Consider the following 15,700-nt stretch of genomic DNA (forward strand, 5'->3'; position numbering starts at 1 on the left):
TTTAAGGTAGGTATGCTTCAGCGATTGCCCGTAAAATGTGCAGGTGTTGCTGGTTGCTTCTCTGGTTGGTTAGAACCAGAAGAGTCCCAGTGGAGGTTTGGCTGCAGCTGACATCTCCTGGGTATTGCTACCTACCTTACCTTACGCAGTAGGTAGATACCTGGTAGACATCCTACCATAAGGAGAGATACCCACGGATAGGCAAGGTACCCAAGGTAGGTAGCTTGCACCCAGATACCTATGGTCTCAGGTGGGTCACGTGAGAGGTGGAGCCACTTCCTACCGCCCAGAGTGAGGTGGCTTGTGCTCCTACCAGCGCGTATCGGCTCAGCCTCAGTGTGTGGCCCGTAATTATTTGCCAGTCGCGTCAAGGTGCTGCAGCAGCACTCAGACGCGCGTGGGGAAATCCAAGTAGACTCAACCACCGCGACCTCGCTGTCGATAGACAAGATACCATCCCATCCGAGTGCTTCTTCGCGATGCGCCAGGCCAGCTTGAGGCCCTCAACACTCGACTTGACTACTGCTATATAACGTAGTCTCTGCCTATAGCTCGACCAATCTAGTACCGCTTTCCAGGCCTTGGGCATCCGACTCGACCTTTTTCCCCCTCGTCTTGCGCGCCTCACTGCGTTTGCGACGAGCCGCGACCCAAGCCCACTACAACCGTACAACCAGTATCAATCATCGTCGCGTGCCTAGCGACAACCCGTCGACAAGATGGGAAAGCTCATTCGCCTAGAGCTTTTCAGTATGCCCACGTCCATCACCATTTTCATGCCATTCTCGCGCTGACCATGTCACCCCACAGACTTCAAGTCCTACAAGGGCCACCATATCCTCTTGTTCGGCGACTCATACTTCACTTCTATCATTGGACCCAATGGATCCGGCAAGTCGAACTCGTAAGTCCACCCGATTGCCTGCGCTGCCGTGACTTGGAATTAATGCGCCACTTCCAACAGCATGGACGCGATTTCCTTCGTGCTTGGTATCAAGTCGTCGCATCTTCGATCAGCCCACCTGAAGGATCTAGTCTACCGTGGCCGCGTGCTGAAAACCTCGAAAATCAACGACGATGGCTCTGCTGAAGCGAATGGCAGTAATGGTCACTCGAACGGCGACGGAGATGAGTTATCGCAAAAAGCCTCGAGGACAGACCCAAAGACTGCATGGGTTATGGCTGTATACGAGGACGATGCTGGTGACGAGCAAAAGTGGAAGCGCTCCATCACGAACCAGGGATCTAGCGAGTACCGCATCAACGATCGTGTCGTCACAGCCCAGCAGTACAACGAAGCGCTCGAGTCCGAGAACATCCTGATTAAGGCTAGAAATTTCCTCGTCTTCCAAGGAGACGTTGAAGCCATCGCCGCGCAGTCACCGCAAGACCTCACGAGACTGATCGAACAAATCTCTGGAAGTCTCGAGTATAAGGCCGAATACGAACGATTGCAGACTGAAGCTGAGCAAGCTGCTGAGAACCAAAGCTTTCAGCTTCACCGGAGACGCGGTATCAACTCCGAGATCAAGCAATATCAGGAACAGAAGAAGGAGGCAGATAACTTCCAGAAGAAGACGGACGAGAGAGACGAAGCCATCGTCAAACATGCTCTGTGGAAGCTCTATCATTTTCAACGTGGCATGGACGAGTCTACTGAGCAAATTCACGACCACCAACAGAACTTGCAGGAGTTCCAACGCAACGTCGAATCCTTCAGGCGGAAACTCGAAGCCGCCCAGAAAGAACAGCAAGCGGCGGCAAAGGATGTCAACGGAGTGGAAAGGGCCATCAACGCCAAGAAGCGCGAGTTCGACGAATTGGAGCACAGGCTCATCCCCATTGACGCAAAGATTGAGGAAAAGACCCGCAACATTGAACAGGGTCGCTCGCGAATGGAGCCGGTGCGCAAAGAGCGTGACAAGCAGGCCGAGGTCATCAAGGAAGACGAGGCCCGACTCAAGACAACCGAGAAAGCCCAGCAACATTTCGAGAAGCAGCTTAAAGAACGAATGAAGAAGCTGGGCAAGGAGCTCAGTGACGACGACCGCAAAGAGTACAACTTACTTCGCTCACAGGTTGTACAAAGGGTCGCTGGCAACCAAGGCAAGCTCGATAATCTGATCCGCCAACAAAAGACTGACGAGGTCACCGTCAATACCCTCAAGGGCAAGGTTGATACCCTTTCGGCCGCTCTGGAGAAATATGAGGGTGAATTAGAGACTCTCGGTGAGCGCAAGTCGTCAACTGAGGGCAATATCAAGGCACTGTCTCAGGAAATCGACACGAAAAAGAAGCAATACCATCAAATTCAGTCCGAGCGTGTTAGAACCAGCCAAAGACGCACAGAATTAGAAGAAAAGCTTGAGACTGTGGCCAAGCAACTGCGGGAGGCTGATGATGGACGCAGACAAAATGACAGGGAAGCCAGGATGAAAGAAATGGTCAATAACCTGAAGCGACTCTATCCTGGCGTCAAGGGAAGGATCGGTGATCTCTGCAAGCCCAAACAGAAGAAATTCGACGAGGCTGTTGGTATTGCACTGGGCCGCGACTTCGATTCAGTCATTGTTGACACGGAGAAGACTGGCCACGAGTGTGTCCAGTACCTAAAAGACCAACGCTTCCCGCCCATGACCTTCATTCCTCTCGACAACATCAAGGTCAACGCGGTGAACTCGGCTATTAAGGGCATTTCGGGAGCTCGGTTGACTATTGACACCATCGACTTTGACGCTGCCTACGAACGCGCCATGGCCTACGCCTGTGGTAGCTCTGTGGTGTGTGATAATGAGAAGATCGCAAAGGTCATCTCGTACGAGAAGCGGATCCCTGTCAAAACGGTCACTCTGGACGGCTTGGTCATCCACAAGACGGGTATGATGACTGGTGGCCGTGGCCCCCAGGACAAGGGTGGAAAGAGACGTTTCGAGAACACTGACTTGGAGCCTCTGAAGAAGATGGCAGCCAAATACAAGGAGGAAATCGAGAAGCTTCCCAAGTCTGGCCGGCGTAGCGCTGCCGAGGAGTCTCTTCAGATTGAGATCCACGGCCTCGAACCCCGTCTGGCGGCTGCCAAGGCTGAGCTGGCGCACTTGGAAAAGAACTACAACTCAAAGAAGAGAGAGAGGGACAACGAGGAGAGGCAGCTTGACGAGCTCGATCCCAAGTACGAGGAGAAGAAGGCGGAACTTGAAGCAACAAAACGAACGGTCAAGGAATTCTCGGATGCCATTGCACAAGTGGAGGACGAGGTTTTCTCAGACTTCTGCAGGAGGCTCGGTTTCAGCGACATCCGGGCTTACGAGACAGAACACCGCGATATGCAACGGGAAGCCGACGAAGAGCGGACCAAATTCGAGGTGCAGAAGTCTAGATTCCAAAGTCAACTCACCTTGGCACGTGACATGCACAGCAACCTGGAGAAACGTCTTAAGAAGCTGCAAGAAACTCTTAAGGGGGCTGAGCGCGACCTACAGACTTTTCAACGGGAGAAGTCGGATATTGAGGATTCCAGTCACGAAATTTCTGACGAGCTCGATGCGCTTAGCGAGACGCTCGAGGAGTACCGTGGCAAGTTGGAGGAGAAGAGCCAAAAGGTCTCCCAAGCCAAGGCTGAAGTGCACAAGCGAAGCAAGGAAATCGACGCCAGGCAAAAAGAAATCAATGCTCTCGAGACTGTGGTGCAGAAGAACAGCGCGGGCAAGTTCGCCCTGCTCAGGCGGTGCAAACTTGACCAGATCCAGGTGCCTTTACTCGAGGGCTCGCTTGACAACTTGCCAAATGAGGACAACATGCTGCGGCAAGATGCCGATGCCATGGATGTCGATGAGGAGGTGGACGACGAAGACATGATGACAGCTGCTCTCGAGAACCACGGCATCGAAATCGATTACGACGCCCTAGACGAGGAGATGAAGACGGTAAGCAAATCCTTTAGAACGGGGCCTAGTGAAAATTCGCTGACACTCAAAGCAGTCTGACGATGCCAGTGTCGAGGAGAAGTTGCAGGATAAGATTGCATCTCTGGCCTCAGAACTCGAGAAGCTCAACCCCAACATGAGGGCGATTGAGAGGCTCGAGAGCGTTGAGTCAAGGCTGAAGAACACGGAGAAGGAATTCGAAGACTCCAGAGCGGCTCTTAAGGCGGCCCGCGATGCGTTCAATCACGTCAAGGCCCAGCGCTACGAGCTGTTCAACAAGGCCTTTACGCACATCCAAGAACAAATCTCGCACGTGTACAAGGATCTAACTCGATCAGAAGCGTACCCTCTTGGTGGCCAAGCGTACCTTGATATTGAGGAAGATACAGACACGCCCTACCTTTCGGGTATCAAGTATCACGCCATGCCGCCGCTGAAGCGATTCAGAGACATGGAGCATCTCTCTGGAGGAGAAAAGACAATGGCTGCTCTCGCTCTGTTGTTCGCGATTCACAGCTATCAGCCAAGCCCTTTCTTCGTGTTAGATGAGGTCGACGCTGCGCTAGACAACGCCAATGTCGACAAGATCAAGAAGTACATCCGTGAGCATGCTGGACCTGGCATGCAGTTCATTGTCATCAGTCTCAAGACCGGTTTGTTCCAAGACAGTGAGAGCTTGGTCGGCGTTTATCGCGATCAAGAAGTCAACAGTTCCAGAGCGCTGACTCTTGATGTAAGTTCTCCACCACAAGCAATTATGAATCCATCACTGACCAGGAAACAGCTTCGAAAGTATGCATGAGGCAGGAGACAGTGGGGAATTTGGAGGCATGTATTAAGGAGAGGAAGAACCTAGTACAATTGGGCGATGCAATGTGGGTTCTCTGGGGTTCCCGGCGCGGGAAGTAAAGGGACGAGTTACGATACCAGCTCTGCGTTCTTGGGGCTTTTCGGTAATTTTGATTTGGGGGAGGAGAGTGTAAGTCAGCTCTCCAAAGCTGCTTCACATCCCAAATCCCAGTTTGCTCAGGCGGTTCAAGGGTAGCTTCGCGGCCACGCTGAGAACCGGCAGGGCCGTAAATGGAGTTTGGACTGTCACACGGCCGGTGGAATGTTGAACTTCATGTCAATGGATGGTTTCTCTTATTATAGCGTCTGTTCTTCCTCTTGATGTGGCTGGAAATCAAATGGTCTGCATTGCCGTGTGATAAGTGAGCCATTACATATGGCCTGCCTTCTTAAGTGAATGATAGACAGCAATCTTATCATACACCAGCGGATCGCTATTTGGTACAAACCCATGAAGGTTCTACTTCAGACTCAAGACATTACATTTGCCGTGCTATAGCGTATTTTATACTTCATAGATAACTTTGTGATATGTCATGGGCACCGCGGTACCATTCCGCGAAAGTGCGCTGTGCTCAAAGTGGATAATCCGCCTGTAAGACCTGCAAGGTACGGGCTAAGACACTTACGAACACACTAGAAGAACCTACCTTAGGTAGGCAATAGCTACCTTGCCTTACGACCTGCGGCCAGGCCCGCCCCAGGGATATGCGTGCTGCCTAGATCTTTTCTCCAAAGACAAAGTGCAATTCGACTACACAACTGTGAAAGACGGCGCAATCCCACCTCTGCTTTTCGCAAGACAATGTCCTTAGGCTGACCACTTCGAAAACTTCTGCCTTCGATCGAATCGCAGTCAATACAGGCCTCCTCCTGCTGGTGGCAAGCGCATGCGCAAGTGCAAGCCGCTGCTGCTGAAAGCCTACCCTGCCATGGACTTCACTTCCTAAGCTCGCCAAGCAAACGTTCTCTCGGCCTCACTACACCTCAAAACAAGCATCATTAATCGGTATTTCCCTGCGATATTGGATATTCGGTCGAAACCATGGCTCAGCCTTTGGATCTCGCGAAGACTCTCGTCAAGTCTGTCATGCGCGCCTTCTACGAAACGCGATTCATTTTGATCATTGATGCCTTGATCATTCACTCTGCGTGCGTCTGCCACTCCTGCTTTACAGCACAATATTTGCTTACTTTTGACAGCCTCCGAGACGACGACTTGGCGTATCTGATGGCAACGAACACAAAGGATCTCCACAAGGCGTGTGGAAAGCTTAGAGAAGACCGGTTTCTAGCTGTGTAAGCCTTGCGCCTGAGCTCCCTCCTGCGATTTCAGAGATTGACAACGACGACTACCTAGGTACACGAGACTGGAATATCGAGAAGATCCCAAGAATCCCGAGGCGAAGCCACGTCCTGTCAACCGAACCTACTACTACATTGACTACCGCCAAACGATTGACGCCATCAAATGGCGTGTGTACACAGTCGACAAGCAAATCCAAGGCACCACGGTGCCGGCCAGCGAACGCAAGGAATACTTCTGCGGACGATGTAAATCAGAATGGACGCAAATGGAGGTGCTAGACAACGTTGGCCCTACTGGCTTTGTCTGTCACCGGTGCAATGGCCCGCTTACGCACGATCTCGAGCGCAACTCCACAGGCCACGAGCAGTCGACACGACTAAATAACCAGTTCAAGTTCATCACCGAACTGTTGCCGCGCATAGACGAGATGATTGTTCCGGACAACACCTTTGATATTGCGATTAGTAAAGCATTGCCAGTTGTCCGCGACGCCAGTTACCAGAGCGTAACCACCATCCCCGTTTCATCCTTGCAGCCAACATCAGTCAAGGGTCTCGATAATGTTGGGCCCAAGTCTATGTCAGTCAGCATCTCAACGGCGGACGGACCTTCAGAGGCTGAGAAGGCAGCGGAGAAGGCCCGCAAGGAAAAGGTCGCACAGCAAAATGCACTTCCTTCGTGGATGTCTAACAGTACGGTCACGGGCGAGTCCTTCTCTGCCGAGGCCAACCCAATGCCCGCCACCAAGGTTGAGGAGGTGGACGACAAGGGGGCTTTGTCAAAGTCGGCAGACAACCCAGAACATGCAGAGCTGGATGACTACTTCGCCCGACTCAAGGCCGAGCAAGAGGCTGAGGCAGCGCGGGCAATGGAGGAAGAGGAAGATGACGACGACGATGAGGATGAAGACGCCTTCGAAGATGTCACGCCGAGCATCGCAACCCCGGCACCAGCTATCAAAGCTGAGCCCTCGCCAGAGTCAGAAGGAAGAGCAGTAAAGAAGGTCAAGGTGGAAGCGCCAGCGGACGGGGATGACGGCGAGAGCGACGAAGACATGGAGTTTGAGGATGTCTAAGGGTGCGAGGAAGACATCAAAGCATCAGAGTGTCTTGATGAAGGAATGGCTTGAAGAGACTCCGCATCATGACGGAGGAGTGGCTGAGGATTTGACGGAGGTTGGCGGTATTGCCCGTCGCCCCTTGCATCCCAAGTTCCCTTCTCTCAGGCCCACGGAAGCATCCCGTTGTTGTAAGAATAGGACACACAAACGGGAGATACATAGAGTGCCTAGGAAGTGGAGCACGAACAGAAGAAATGGAAGAAGCTACAAGCTTGATTCCTTCTATGGGTAGGCGGGCAGAAGTGCCCTACTAAATATATCTCGAATAACAAAGGTGAGGATACCGAATAAGGTAGATATATCTAGCCTAAGGTAGATGTATCCTGCCTATTCCAGGCTGATCCCAATAAAGCAATAGAGGGTCTGAGAATCCAATTCGAGCGGGGCGTTCTTCCTTGGGCCAGAAAATTCCTTGGGCCAGAAAGACCAATTCGAAATGTATTTGAGGAGACATATGGTGGCAGAAGTACGTGATGTGTGCTAAATCATATGGTACAGGGACGATGATGTCAGCGCGTTGAGTTGAACGAATCGCCGACAGCGCGCACCGTCCGTAAGGCACTTCCTCTTCCCTCCACATCAACCCCGCGACAAGCTTCAGTCGCATTGAAAGTGCAGAGCAAACCCACCAGCCTGTTCGGTAGGAAAGCAGCCACGGAGAGTGGGCAAGTAATCTCATCCACACTCTGCTACCAACTTCAACATCGCACGAATAACAACCACTGAACAACTTATAATGCATTCATGTCACTCATGACCATACAAAAGACCGGCCTCCTCGCATCACCAGACTCGTCCTTTGCAGCGACCCACGCGCCAACTCGGACCAGGGGCCATGGCGGATCTCGACTTTCCCGCGATCTATCTCCTTCCCACTCACCTAGAGGCGGATCAACTACATGAGCTCGAGGGAAGAATTCCAAGTCTGACATACGACATCCGCGAGGCCGAGATCATCGTCGGGAACATCTTCAGACGAGAAAGAGCGCTTTTCGAACTCAGGCGAAAGAAGGTACAGACAGATCCGGTAGATGTAGCAACTGCCGCAGATGCGCATCTCGTCACGCCTCGGAAGCGCAAAAGGGCATCTTCTGGAAGTGACAGCGACTCTACAGTGTACATGGAAGATGGTCAGAGGTTTGGATCAGGCACGTCGCAGCTCGCTGGAACATCGTCAGCTCCAGATGAGTTCGCCGGCGATGCGAACATTGTCAAAGTCGTGAAGTTGGCGTGGCTCCAAGACTCGTTTGCGCAGGGCAGGGTTCTTCCGCTTCATGACTATGTTCTCTATGTGGGCATTAAGCAGGATGAAGACCGCGCGCCTGTCACTATTAGGGGAAGTGACATACTGTCCCGCGCTGCTGCTGACGGTTCATCTCAAGCACAAGGCAGTCTTTTACCGCAGAAGAAGAAGGCGCATTCTCCTACCGGGATGCACCGATCAGTGCCTTCGTTGATCAGACAGACAACATCAGAAAACGCCTCAACACTGAAGCTGCCACCTGTTCCTCAGTACCTCAGAACGACATATGCTTGCCAAAGATCTACGCCAGTTGATCCTCCGAATTCTGCATTTATCGATGGGCTCAAGACAATCAGAACCATACGGAAACTAGGGGGCGATCAAATAGGAGTGAGAGCGTATTCAACCTCGATAGCTACGATATCGGCATATCCTCACCCAATAGCCAGCCCGCAAGGTGAGCCTACGATTGCTGGGAGGGACGTCGATCAATGCCTGGCATATGTTGACGTCCCATATAGAAGTTGCGAGACTACCTGGCTGCGGCGCTAAGATCGCGGAGCTGTGGCACGAGTGGAAGGAAACCGGCAGGCTTCCTGAGGCGGACGAGGCACAGTCGGACACCAAGTTCGCCGTCATACAAACATTTTACGATATTTGGGGAGTTGGTGATGCTACGGCTCGTGATTTCTATAGCAGAGGTTTGTGCTACTGCCTTTCTGGGCCAGAACGTGCTGTTGACCAGCAATTACAGGGTGGCGAGACTTGGACGATGTTGTCGAACATGGCTGGGCAAGTCTAAGTCGCGTGCAGCAGATCGGCGTCAAGTACTACGACGAGTTCAAGCTTAAGATACCTCGAACTGAAGTTGAGTCTATCGCCGACACGATCCTAACTCACGCCCGCAGTATCCACTCGGACTTTCAGCTTGTCATTGTTGGCGGCTACCGGCGTGGCAAACAAGGTAGTGGGGACGTCGACGTGGTGATGAGCCACCCGGACGAGTCTGTCACTTTGAACTTTGTCGACAAATTGGTCATGAGTCTGGAAAAGACCAGTCATATAACGCATACGCTCGTGTTGAGTAAACACAATAGCGAGCGGGACCAGCAGCCTGTCAGCTGGAAGGGTAATGAGTTCAGGGGAAGCGGCTTCGATTCACTGGACAAGGCCCTTGTGGTTTGGCAGGAACCGGAGACAAGTGGGAAAGGACCGCAAGAGAGGATGCATCGGCGCGTTGACATTATTATCAGTCCTTGGAAGACGGCCGGATGCGCTGTCCTGGGCTGGAGCGGAGAGACGACGTTTCAACGAGACCTGCGCCGGTACTGCAAGAAGCAGAAGAGCTACAAGTTTGACAGTAGTGGAATCCGGAGCCGGCTCGACGGCAGCTGGGTCGACCTAGAGAGCAGCGATCTCGGGCGAGCCCCGGACATGTTGACAGCCGAGAGGAGGGTATTCCAGGGCCTGGGCCTCGACTGGGTTCCTCCCGAGGACAGGTGCACCGGCTGAATCGTTACAGAACCTAACAAATACTACATGAACCCAGCACCGGTCGACCCGGTACTCTGGAACCTCAACCTACCGTCACCGGCGCCTTCGGAAGTGGCTGCAGATGGTCTGCCTCCCGAGTCCTTGGCGAGCTCGTGGTAAAAGACCCGGGTACGGATACATATCATCGACCCTAGAGATCCTAGGGGCAGATCACATGGCGAAGCCGGTACTAAAATGGCGTGCTAACTCCCCGTCAGCATCTTATTGGGAGAGAAGAGCTGCCAAACGCGCAAAAGTCCCGAAACGTTGCCAACCTTAATCACTTATAAGTAACTTGTGTCTGGACAACAGCGCAAGGTTAAATGTCAGGCAATATCATTATGGGAATAACCTCACTTCCCTTTTCACACGTTTGTCGTTGAAATCTCAAGGCAGCACAATACTTTCGTATGCTGCGGAGGAATCTCATGCGCTCTCTTCCACGAGCAGGCAATTACTAAGATAAGTCCAAAGTCCGCCTCAAAGTCCGCACAACAGGACGTCAAAACGGCCCCGCTCATAGTTCGCCGGACAGACAGTGATTGGTCAATCTCAGCCATCATCGGCCATCGGGCTCAAAATGTGGCCGTCCTGCACCCCTGAGATGCCCCGACAGTCCTCTTCTTTCATCTTCCAAAGCCCACGCCCAACCACGAGGTGTACGCATTTGTATCCGCCTACAGAAAAGTACAGGGCAGGTTCGGTGCCACGGCACGATGGTCTGCCCAAGAACGCAAGGCAGCTCAGGGTACGAACATGTAGCCCGGGATAGAGAGCGGAGCGGAGACCACCTTGGTTCTTTTGGATCTGGACATGGAGAGAGAAAGCCCGGACCAAAACGTCTGGCGTCTCGAGCTGTACGGATACGACCCCCCAGGCAAGGACACGTTCATTACGTAGCTTTAGGTCGCAGACTAGCAAATATAAAGACTATGGTCATTGCGTTGCCGTTTGCCTGTCAATTCTATACACACAACCAAGTCGCATCCCGCCAAACCTTACTTTGATCAATTGCACGAACACCTAGATCAGTAATCTAGCAAGCTTGTTCTAATCACCTCTCCCTTCAATCGCCCAATCGCCATCATGCCTCTCACTCTCCAGGTCCCCGACGAGTACGGGTACGTATCGCAAGCTCTTCCCCCCTCTCTCTATCTTTCCCCTCCGCAGACAGAACCAGATACCTTTGAAGCTCAGGGTAGCTAACCAATTCCCTCCCCGACAGCTACGTCCTCCTTGTCGCCGCCTCAACCTTCTTCATCAACACCACCCACGTCCTCCTGACGAGCAAGTACCGCAAGGCCAGCGGCCTCGTCTACCCGGCCCCCTACGCCTCCAACGAGCAGGCCGACAAGGACCCCAAGGCATACCAGTTCAACTGCGGTACGGTTTGCTCCTGCCCTTCTGCCCCTCTGCTCCCGTCCTACTGAGGCAGACAACATAAGAGAAGCCAGAATCACTAACGTTGATCATGTCACAGCACAACGCGCCCACGCAAACTTCACCGAGAACCAGCCCTCCTTCCTCGGCGCCCTCCTCATCTCCGGCCTGCGCTTCCCCGTCGCCAGCGCCGTCCTCGGCGCCGGCTGGACCCTGTCCCGTATTCTCTACGCCTTTGGCTACACCAGCGGCGCTGGGCCCAAAGGCAGGACTCGGTGCGTTTGTTTTTGCCCCAAGACCTCTCCTCTCCGCTTCTTGTTCTTCTTGAGATTTACTTTCCCGCCCGGAAACTCCTTAGCTAACTCCTATGTGAATGCGCAGTGGCTCCATTGGTTCCTTCCTCTTCGACACCGCCCTCAAGTTCACTTCCACCTACACCGCTCTCGCCATGATTATGAATTGGTAAAGGAGACTTCGCACCCCGGTACGCTATTTGTGGAATACGATCCAATCTCTTGCTTGACTAGTCGCTGTAAAATCATACAAAGAATGTTGGGAATAGACGACCATCATGTCCCACAATAATGTCCCAGTGAACCGACCCATTGCTTGAATAACCGCTGCGTACAACCGTGACTATTATACCTGAACAAATTCCTACCATCGCCATAACTCCGTGTCGTACGCCCTGGTTGCTACACCTCGCCACCGACTTTTCTTGTTCTCTCGCTGGTCTTCGGCTTGCTTCTCCCAACAAGAGCCACTGGACAGATGAAGCTGGATAATCAAGACTCAAAGTCCATCCTTTGGACTGCCTAACTATTTGCGCTTCCTGAGTCGTCGAAGCTCCAAACTGCGATCCGGTTCGTCGGATGTTGGTGCCGAGACTCCTACGGACTTTTCGATTCCGTTGTTGCCAAGGAGGTAGTCTCCGAAGTACTTCATCGCGCTGAATATTTCTTCGCCGACGGGAATGATGTTTTCCCTAGGGAGAAGGAAGCCGTAGCTGCCAGTATCCCTCAACTTGATCTGGTAACTGTAATGCGCGTGCAATTCATGGTAGAACCAGTCAATGGCCGAGCCACCGCCTGTCTCGAGACGCTTAGCGCCTGGTGCAGAGCCTCGTCCTGCGACGGCTCCTTCGCACGCCGATGTGACCGAGTACAGCTCTCCGTTAGACAGACGGATGGCCTTGGCAAGCCCAGCGGCGAGCTCTTCGAGGTTCTCGACATTGGGTGGGTCCACGTCGCAGGAGTATGCGAAGGGAAATAGTACCTGTTGAGAATAGGAGTGGAGGTCAATGAGACCAATAAATTCGGTATCCTCCAAGGACGCATTTCTCGCCCAGATTGCCACAGCTCGGGCTTCGGCCGCCTGCCATGGCTGTTTACCGCCATAGCTCTCAGAGCAAGGGTCGTTTTCGGAGTAGTCGCCCCATTCATAGCCAAAGGCGTGGTCGAGGTCGAAACCGTGGCACCAAGACATGCCCGTCTCCTGCCGGGACTTGCGCCACAGTCGGTCTGTGGTCCAGGTGTACTCGATGCCGTCGGGATTTACTGCCGGGATGAAGACGAAATCGAAGTGCTCCAGCAGCTTGGTGATCATGGGCTCTCTGCCGAAGGCCGTAATAAAGGACCAAGCGACATAGTTGGTAGTTGTCGTGGAAATCCACTCTCTTGCATGCATTCCTCCCGCAACAACGACAGTCTTCCGCTTTTCGCTACCTGGTGCCCGGGTCTTCATGCCGACCTTGAGACCAAGAATATCTCGTTGTTCAGAGGATTGCCCAATAGTTATAACTTCGGTGATGGCTGGGAACATAGCCTCGGTTAAGCGCATCCATTGAACGATTGTCTAGAACGCATTAGCTCGAACTCCGCGATACTTGCACGGATGGGAGGTCACATACATCAAGCCTCTGGTAATCCTGGAAAAAGTAGTTCTCGTTCCCGCTTTGCGCGTTCTCGAGGTTTGCGCGACCATTGGGGATGCGGTAAGTCTGGGCCGGGACATCGACGGCTGGATATGTGTCGTAGACAGCGGCTGCTACATCTGATATCAACGTCGAGTAAGCTGATTTCAGAGAGTCGGGCAGAAGCCCGAGCAGCGATCGAACATTATCTTGACGAATCCGAACATCGACAAATTCGTGGTTGAAGGCCCAAATATCTAAAAAGGTCCGGGCGGCGGCAGCGGCAAAGGCAGTCTCTTCTTCCGCGGTGGTGAGATTGAAGCGTAAGACGACTTCATTGATATGATCGTCTCGCAGGCTTGTTCGGACGTGGGATGTCAGGTGGCTAGCTTTGGCAGGATGAGGGCCGAAGACGAATTCAACGACGCCATTCCGAAGTCTTTTCAGAAAAGGGAAGAGGTCAGACTTGGCTCGTACGGCAGTAGTGGAGGCGTCGTGGCGGTATTCGGGGTATGCGTCGAAACGTGCAGCGGAGGCGGCGGGGACTAGAACGGCGACGCTGGCCAGCGAAGACAAGACGACGTGAGGCCGCATGGCGACGAGCAAGGCTAATTGTGATGGGCGGGTGTCGAAGATTACTGACGTCAATTCAGCCCGACGTCAGGGAGTGATGGATGTGGGCGATGCGACCGAGTGTCAATGGCGATGATGGGGGTGTTGTAGCGATAGAATCGCGACACTCTCGGGGACCCGGAGGATGGAGCGAAGTTCAGGAAAATGCAAGTGAGCGAGCGATAAGAATGCAACAGCACGGCTGACCTTGCCTCACCTTGGAGTCGGCAGGGAGCAGGCTCAGGCAGCCGCTTACTTGTAGGTTGGGTAACTGGATTTGGCCGTCGCAACACGATCCTTGTCGGTGACGGGATCACTGTACATGTCATTCCCTCTCAGGGACGAGGGAGCAATGCTGATGTTTGCTAGCCAACATGTGATATCTTCCAGCAATGCAGATCTGACTATTGCCGCGAACTCGCACAGGTTTCATCACAACCCAATGTGTTCCAGTATTTGAGGGATGTGAGCAACGCTGGGAAGAGGCAACAGTCGAGGTACGAGAACAGTGCAATTGGTGCTTGTATTTTTTTATTTTTTTGAGACATCGGGTGCTTATGTAATGGAAGGTACCTCTTAGCTGGACCGGCACTCCCGTCGGGTCAATCAAAGGTGCAAAAGTTCAGAGGTTGGACTGTCCCTGAACCTCATCCCTTAGCTTACCTAACGAGTTCGATACCTTAGGTATTTAGGCCCCTTGCAAGTTGCACCTGAGTCCTGGCGAGAGAGTCTTCCACTGAGCACTGAGCAGCAAGGTGGGCTTCATGTGGTGCCCGGACCGCAGCCCGGCCAGCGTATTCTTCATTTCAGACTGGTCGCGTCTGCCCTGGTGCTTCATCTCAACATGGCCCTTTGCTCACCAAATTGGCAGTTGAAGGATCGCCAGGCATGGCCCTGCTTGTCCTCCTTTCTCTGCGTTGCCTAGGCACCTTACTTCTCTCCGTCGCTTTCTCATTCTCCCATGCCTAGCTGTCCACGGATTCGTCACTCGTCGTCCAATATGCAGTGCAGGTATTCCTGCCCACGGTGACCTTAGTTCGGTGTAAGACACACAAGCCAACGTATCCTGTATCCTGAACTAGGACATTATCTGAGGAATTAGTAGATACGAATGGTAATAACACAAGAAAACTAACATATTGCCCAAGTTACCTAAGCCCCGTCCTAGGATCTCTACCACGTTACTTACCTGGAGGCTAAGAACCTCAGCCCAGCCCCCGGATGCTGGGTACGTGTGCAAAAAATGCGTGCCACCTCAGCCTGGAACTGGCCCACTCCCAGTTTGCTGCGGCTCGACTGCATCAGTCCCAGGATATTATTAGTCCCAGACTCTGCTAAAGTACGGAGTACGGATAGCGTATTCTGAATAGGTAGTCTACATAACCCAGTGCTTCTCCCTCTCTATCCGTAGCTTCCTAACTCTCGCCGCTGTCCGTCGCATGCCCGTGATGCAGCATGACCTTGCATCAAAGTCGTGTCCTTTTGTACGAGTACTGAAGTGATGAGTACCTAATAAGGTGCCATGTGTGACTACCTTCAAGTATTGAGTGTCTCTGCTATCTGTTGTCTGTCGCCTCATGGCTCCTTTAACCCTTCTTCTTCCAGCAGCCCCCCTTTCTCTCGGTACCTTGCCTAGGTATGAGACTGGGACGCCGCTACCTGCCCGCCCACGACAGCGCAGGCAAACGCCAATGCCAATTGGGTCGTATGTGTACTTTTTCCCTGTTGATCTTTTTTTTCCCTTCCACATCAAACCTCCTTCTTCTTGCATCCAGCCTTAACTGTACCTATCTTATACGACGTTTCTTTCTTTGCCTTA

General features: G+C 52.8%; 6 protein-coding genes across 6 annotated transcripts; 5 read left to right on the forward strand and 1 right to left on the reverse strand.

The window, feature by feature from the left end:
• Nucleotides 1–752: 752 nt before the first annotated feature.
• SMC1_1 (Structural maintenance of chromosomes protein 1) lies at nt 753–3,983 on the forward strand (the record flags this gene model as incomplete). Its single annotated transcript, XM_065758871.1, has 2 exons — nt 753–760; nt 965–3,983. The coding sequence occupies 2 exons, from the start codon at nt 753–755 to the stop codon at nt 3,981–3,983; spliced, it is 3,027 nt and encodes a 1,008-aa protein (XP_065612638.1).
• A 2-nt stretch (nt 3,984–3,985) lies between these two features.
• On the forward strand, nt 3,986–4,725 carry SMC1_2 (Structural maintenance of chromosomes protein 1; the record flags this gene model as incomplete). The annotated part of the gene is made up of 2 exons (XM_065758872.1): nt 3,986–3,991; nt 4,012–4,725. 2 exons carry the CDS (start codon nt 3,986–3,988, stop codon nt 4,723–4,725), a joined length of 720 nt encoding a protein of 239 aa, XP_065612639.1.
• A 1,092-nt stretch (nt 4,726–5,817) lies between these two features.
• On the forward strand, nt 5,818–7,156 carry N0V96_010194 (uncharacterized protein; the record flags this gene model as incomplete). The annotated part of the gene is made up of 3 exons (XM_053196660.2): nt 5,818–5,924; nt 5,976–6,071; nt 6,133–7,156. 3 exons carry the CDS (start codon nt 5,818–5,820, stop codon nt 7,154–7,156), a joined length of 1,227 nt encoding a protein of 408 aa, XP_053045815.2.
• A 2,060-nt stretch (nt 7,157–9,216) lies between these two features.
• On the forward strand, nt 9,217–9,956 carry N0V96_010195 (uncharacterized protein; the record flags this gene model as incomplete). Its single annotated transcript, XM_065758873.1, has 2 exons — nt 9,217–9,221; nt 9,242–9,956. The coding sequence occupies 2 exons, from the start codon at nt 9,217–9,219 to the stop codon at nt 9,954–9,956; spliced, it is 720 nt and encodes a 239-aa protein (XP_065612640.1).
• A 1,107-nt stretch (nt 9,957–11,063) lies between these two features.
• On the forward strand, nt 11,064–11,407 carry N0V96_010196 (uncharacterized protein; the record flags this gene model as incomplete). The annotated part of the gene is made up of 2 exons (XM_053196658.2): nt 11,064–11,098; nt 11,203–11,407. The coding sequence occupies 2 exons, from the start codon at nt 11,064–11,066 to the stop codon at nt 11,405–11,407; spliced, it is 240 nt and encodes a 79-aa protein (XP_053045813.2).
• Nucleotides 11,408–12,176: 769 nt separating this feature from the next.
• Nucleotides 12,177–13,863, reverse strand: ECM14 (putative metallocarboxypeptidase ecm14; the record flags this gene model as incomplete). The annotated part of the gene is made up of 2 exons (XM_053196657.2): nt 12,177–13,211; nt 13,267–13,863. The coding sequence occupies 2 exons, from the start codon at nt 13,861–13,863 to the stop codon at nt 12,177–12,179; spliced, it is 1,632 nt and encodes a 543-aa protein (XP_053045812.1).
• Between the last annotated feature and the right edge of the window lie 1,837 nt (nt 13,864–15,700).

The sequence above is a fragment of the Colletotrichum fioriniae genome (assembly GCF_027942845.1).
Source record: "Colletotrichum fioriniae strain IMI 355084 chromosome Unknown scaffold_13, whole genome shotgun sequence".
NCBI lineage: Eukaryota > Fungi > Ascomycota > Sordariomycetes > Glomerellales > Glomerellaceae > Colletotrichum > Colletotrichum fioriniae.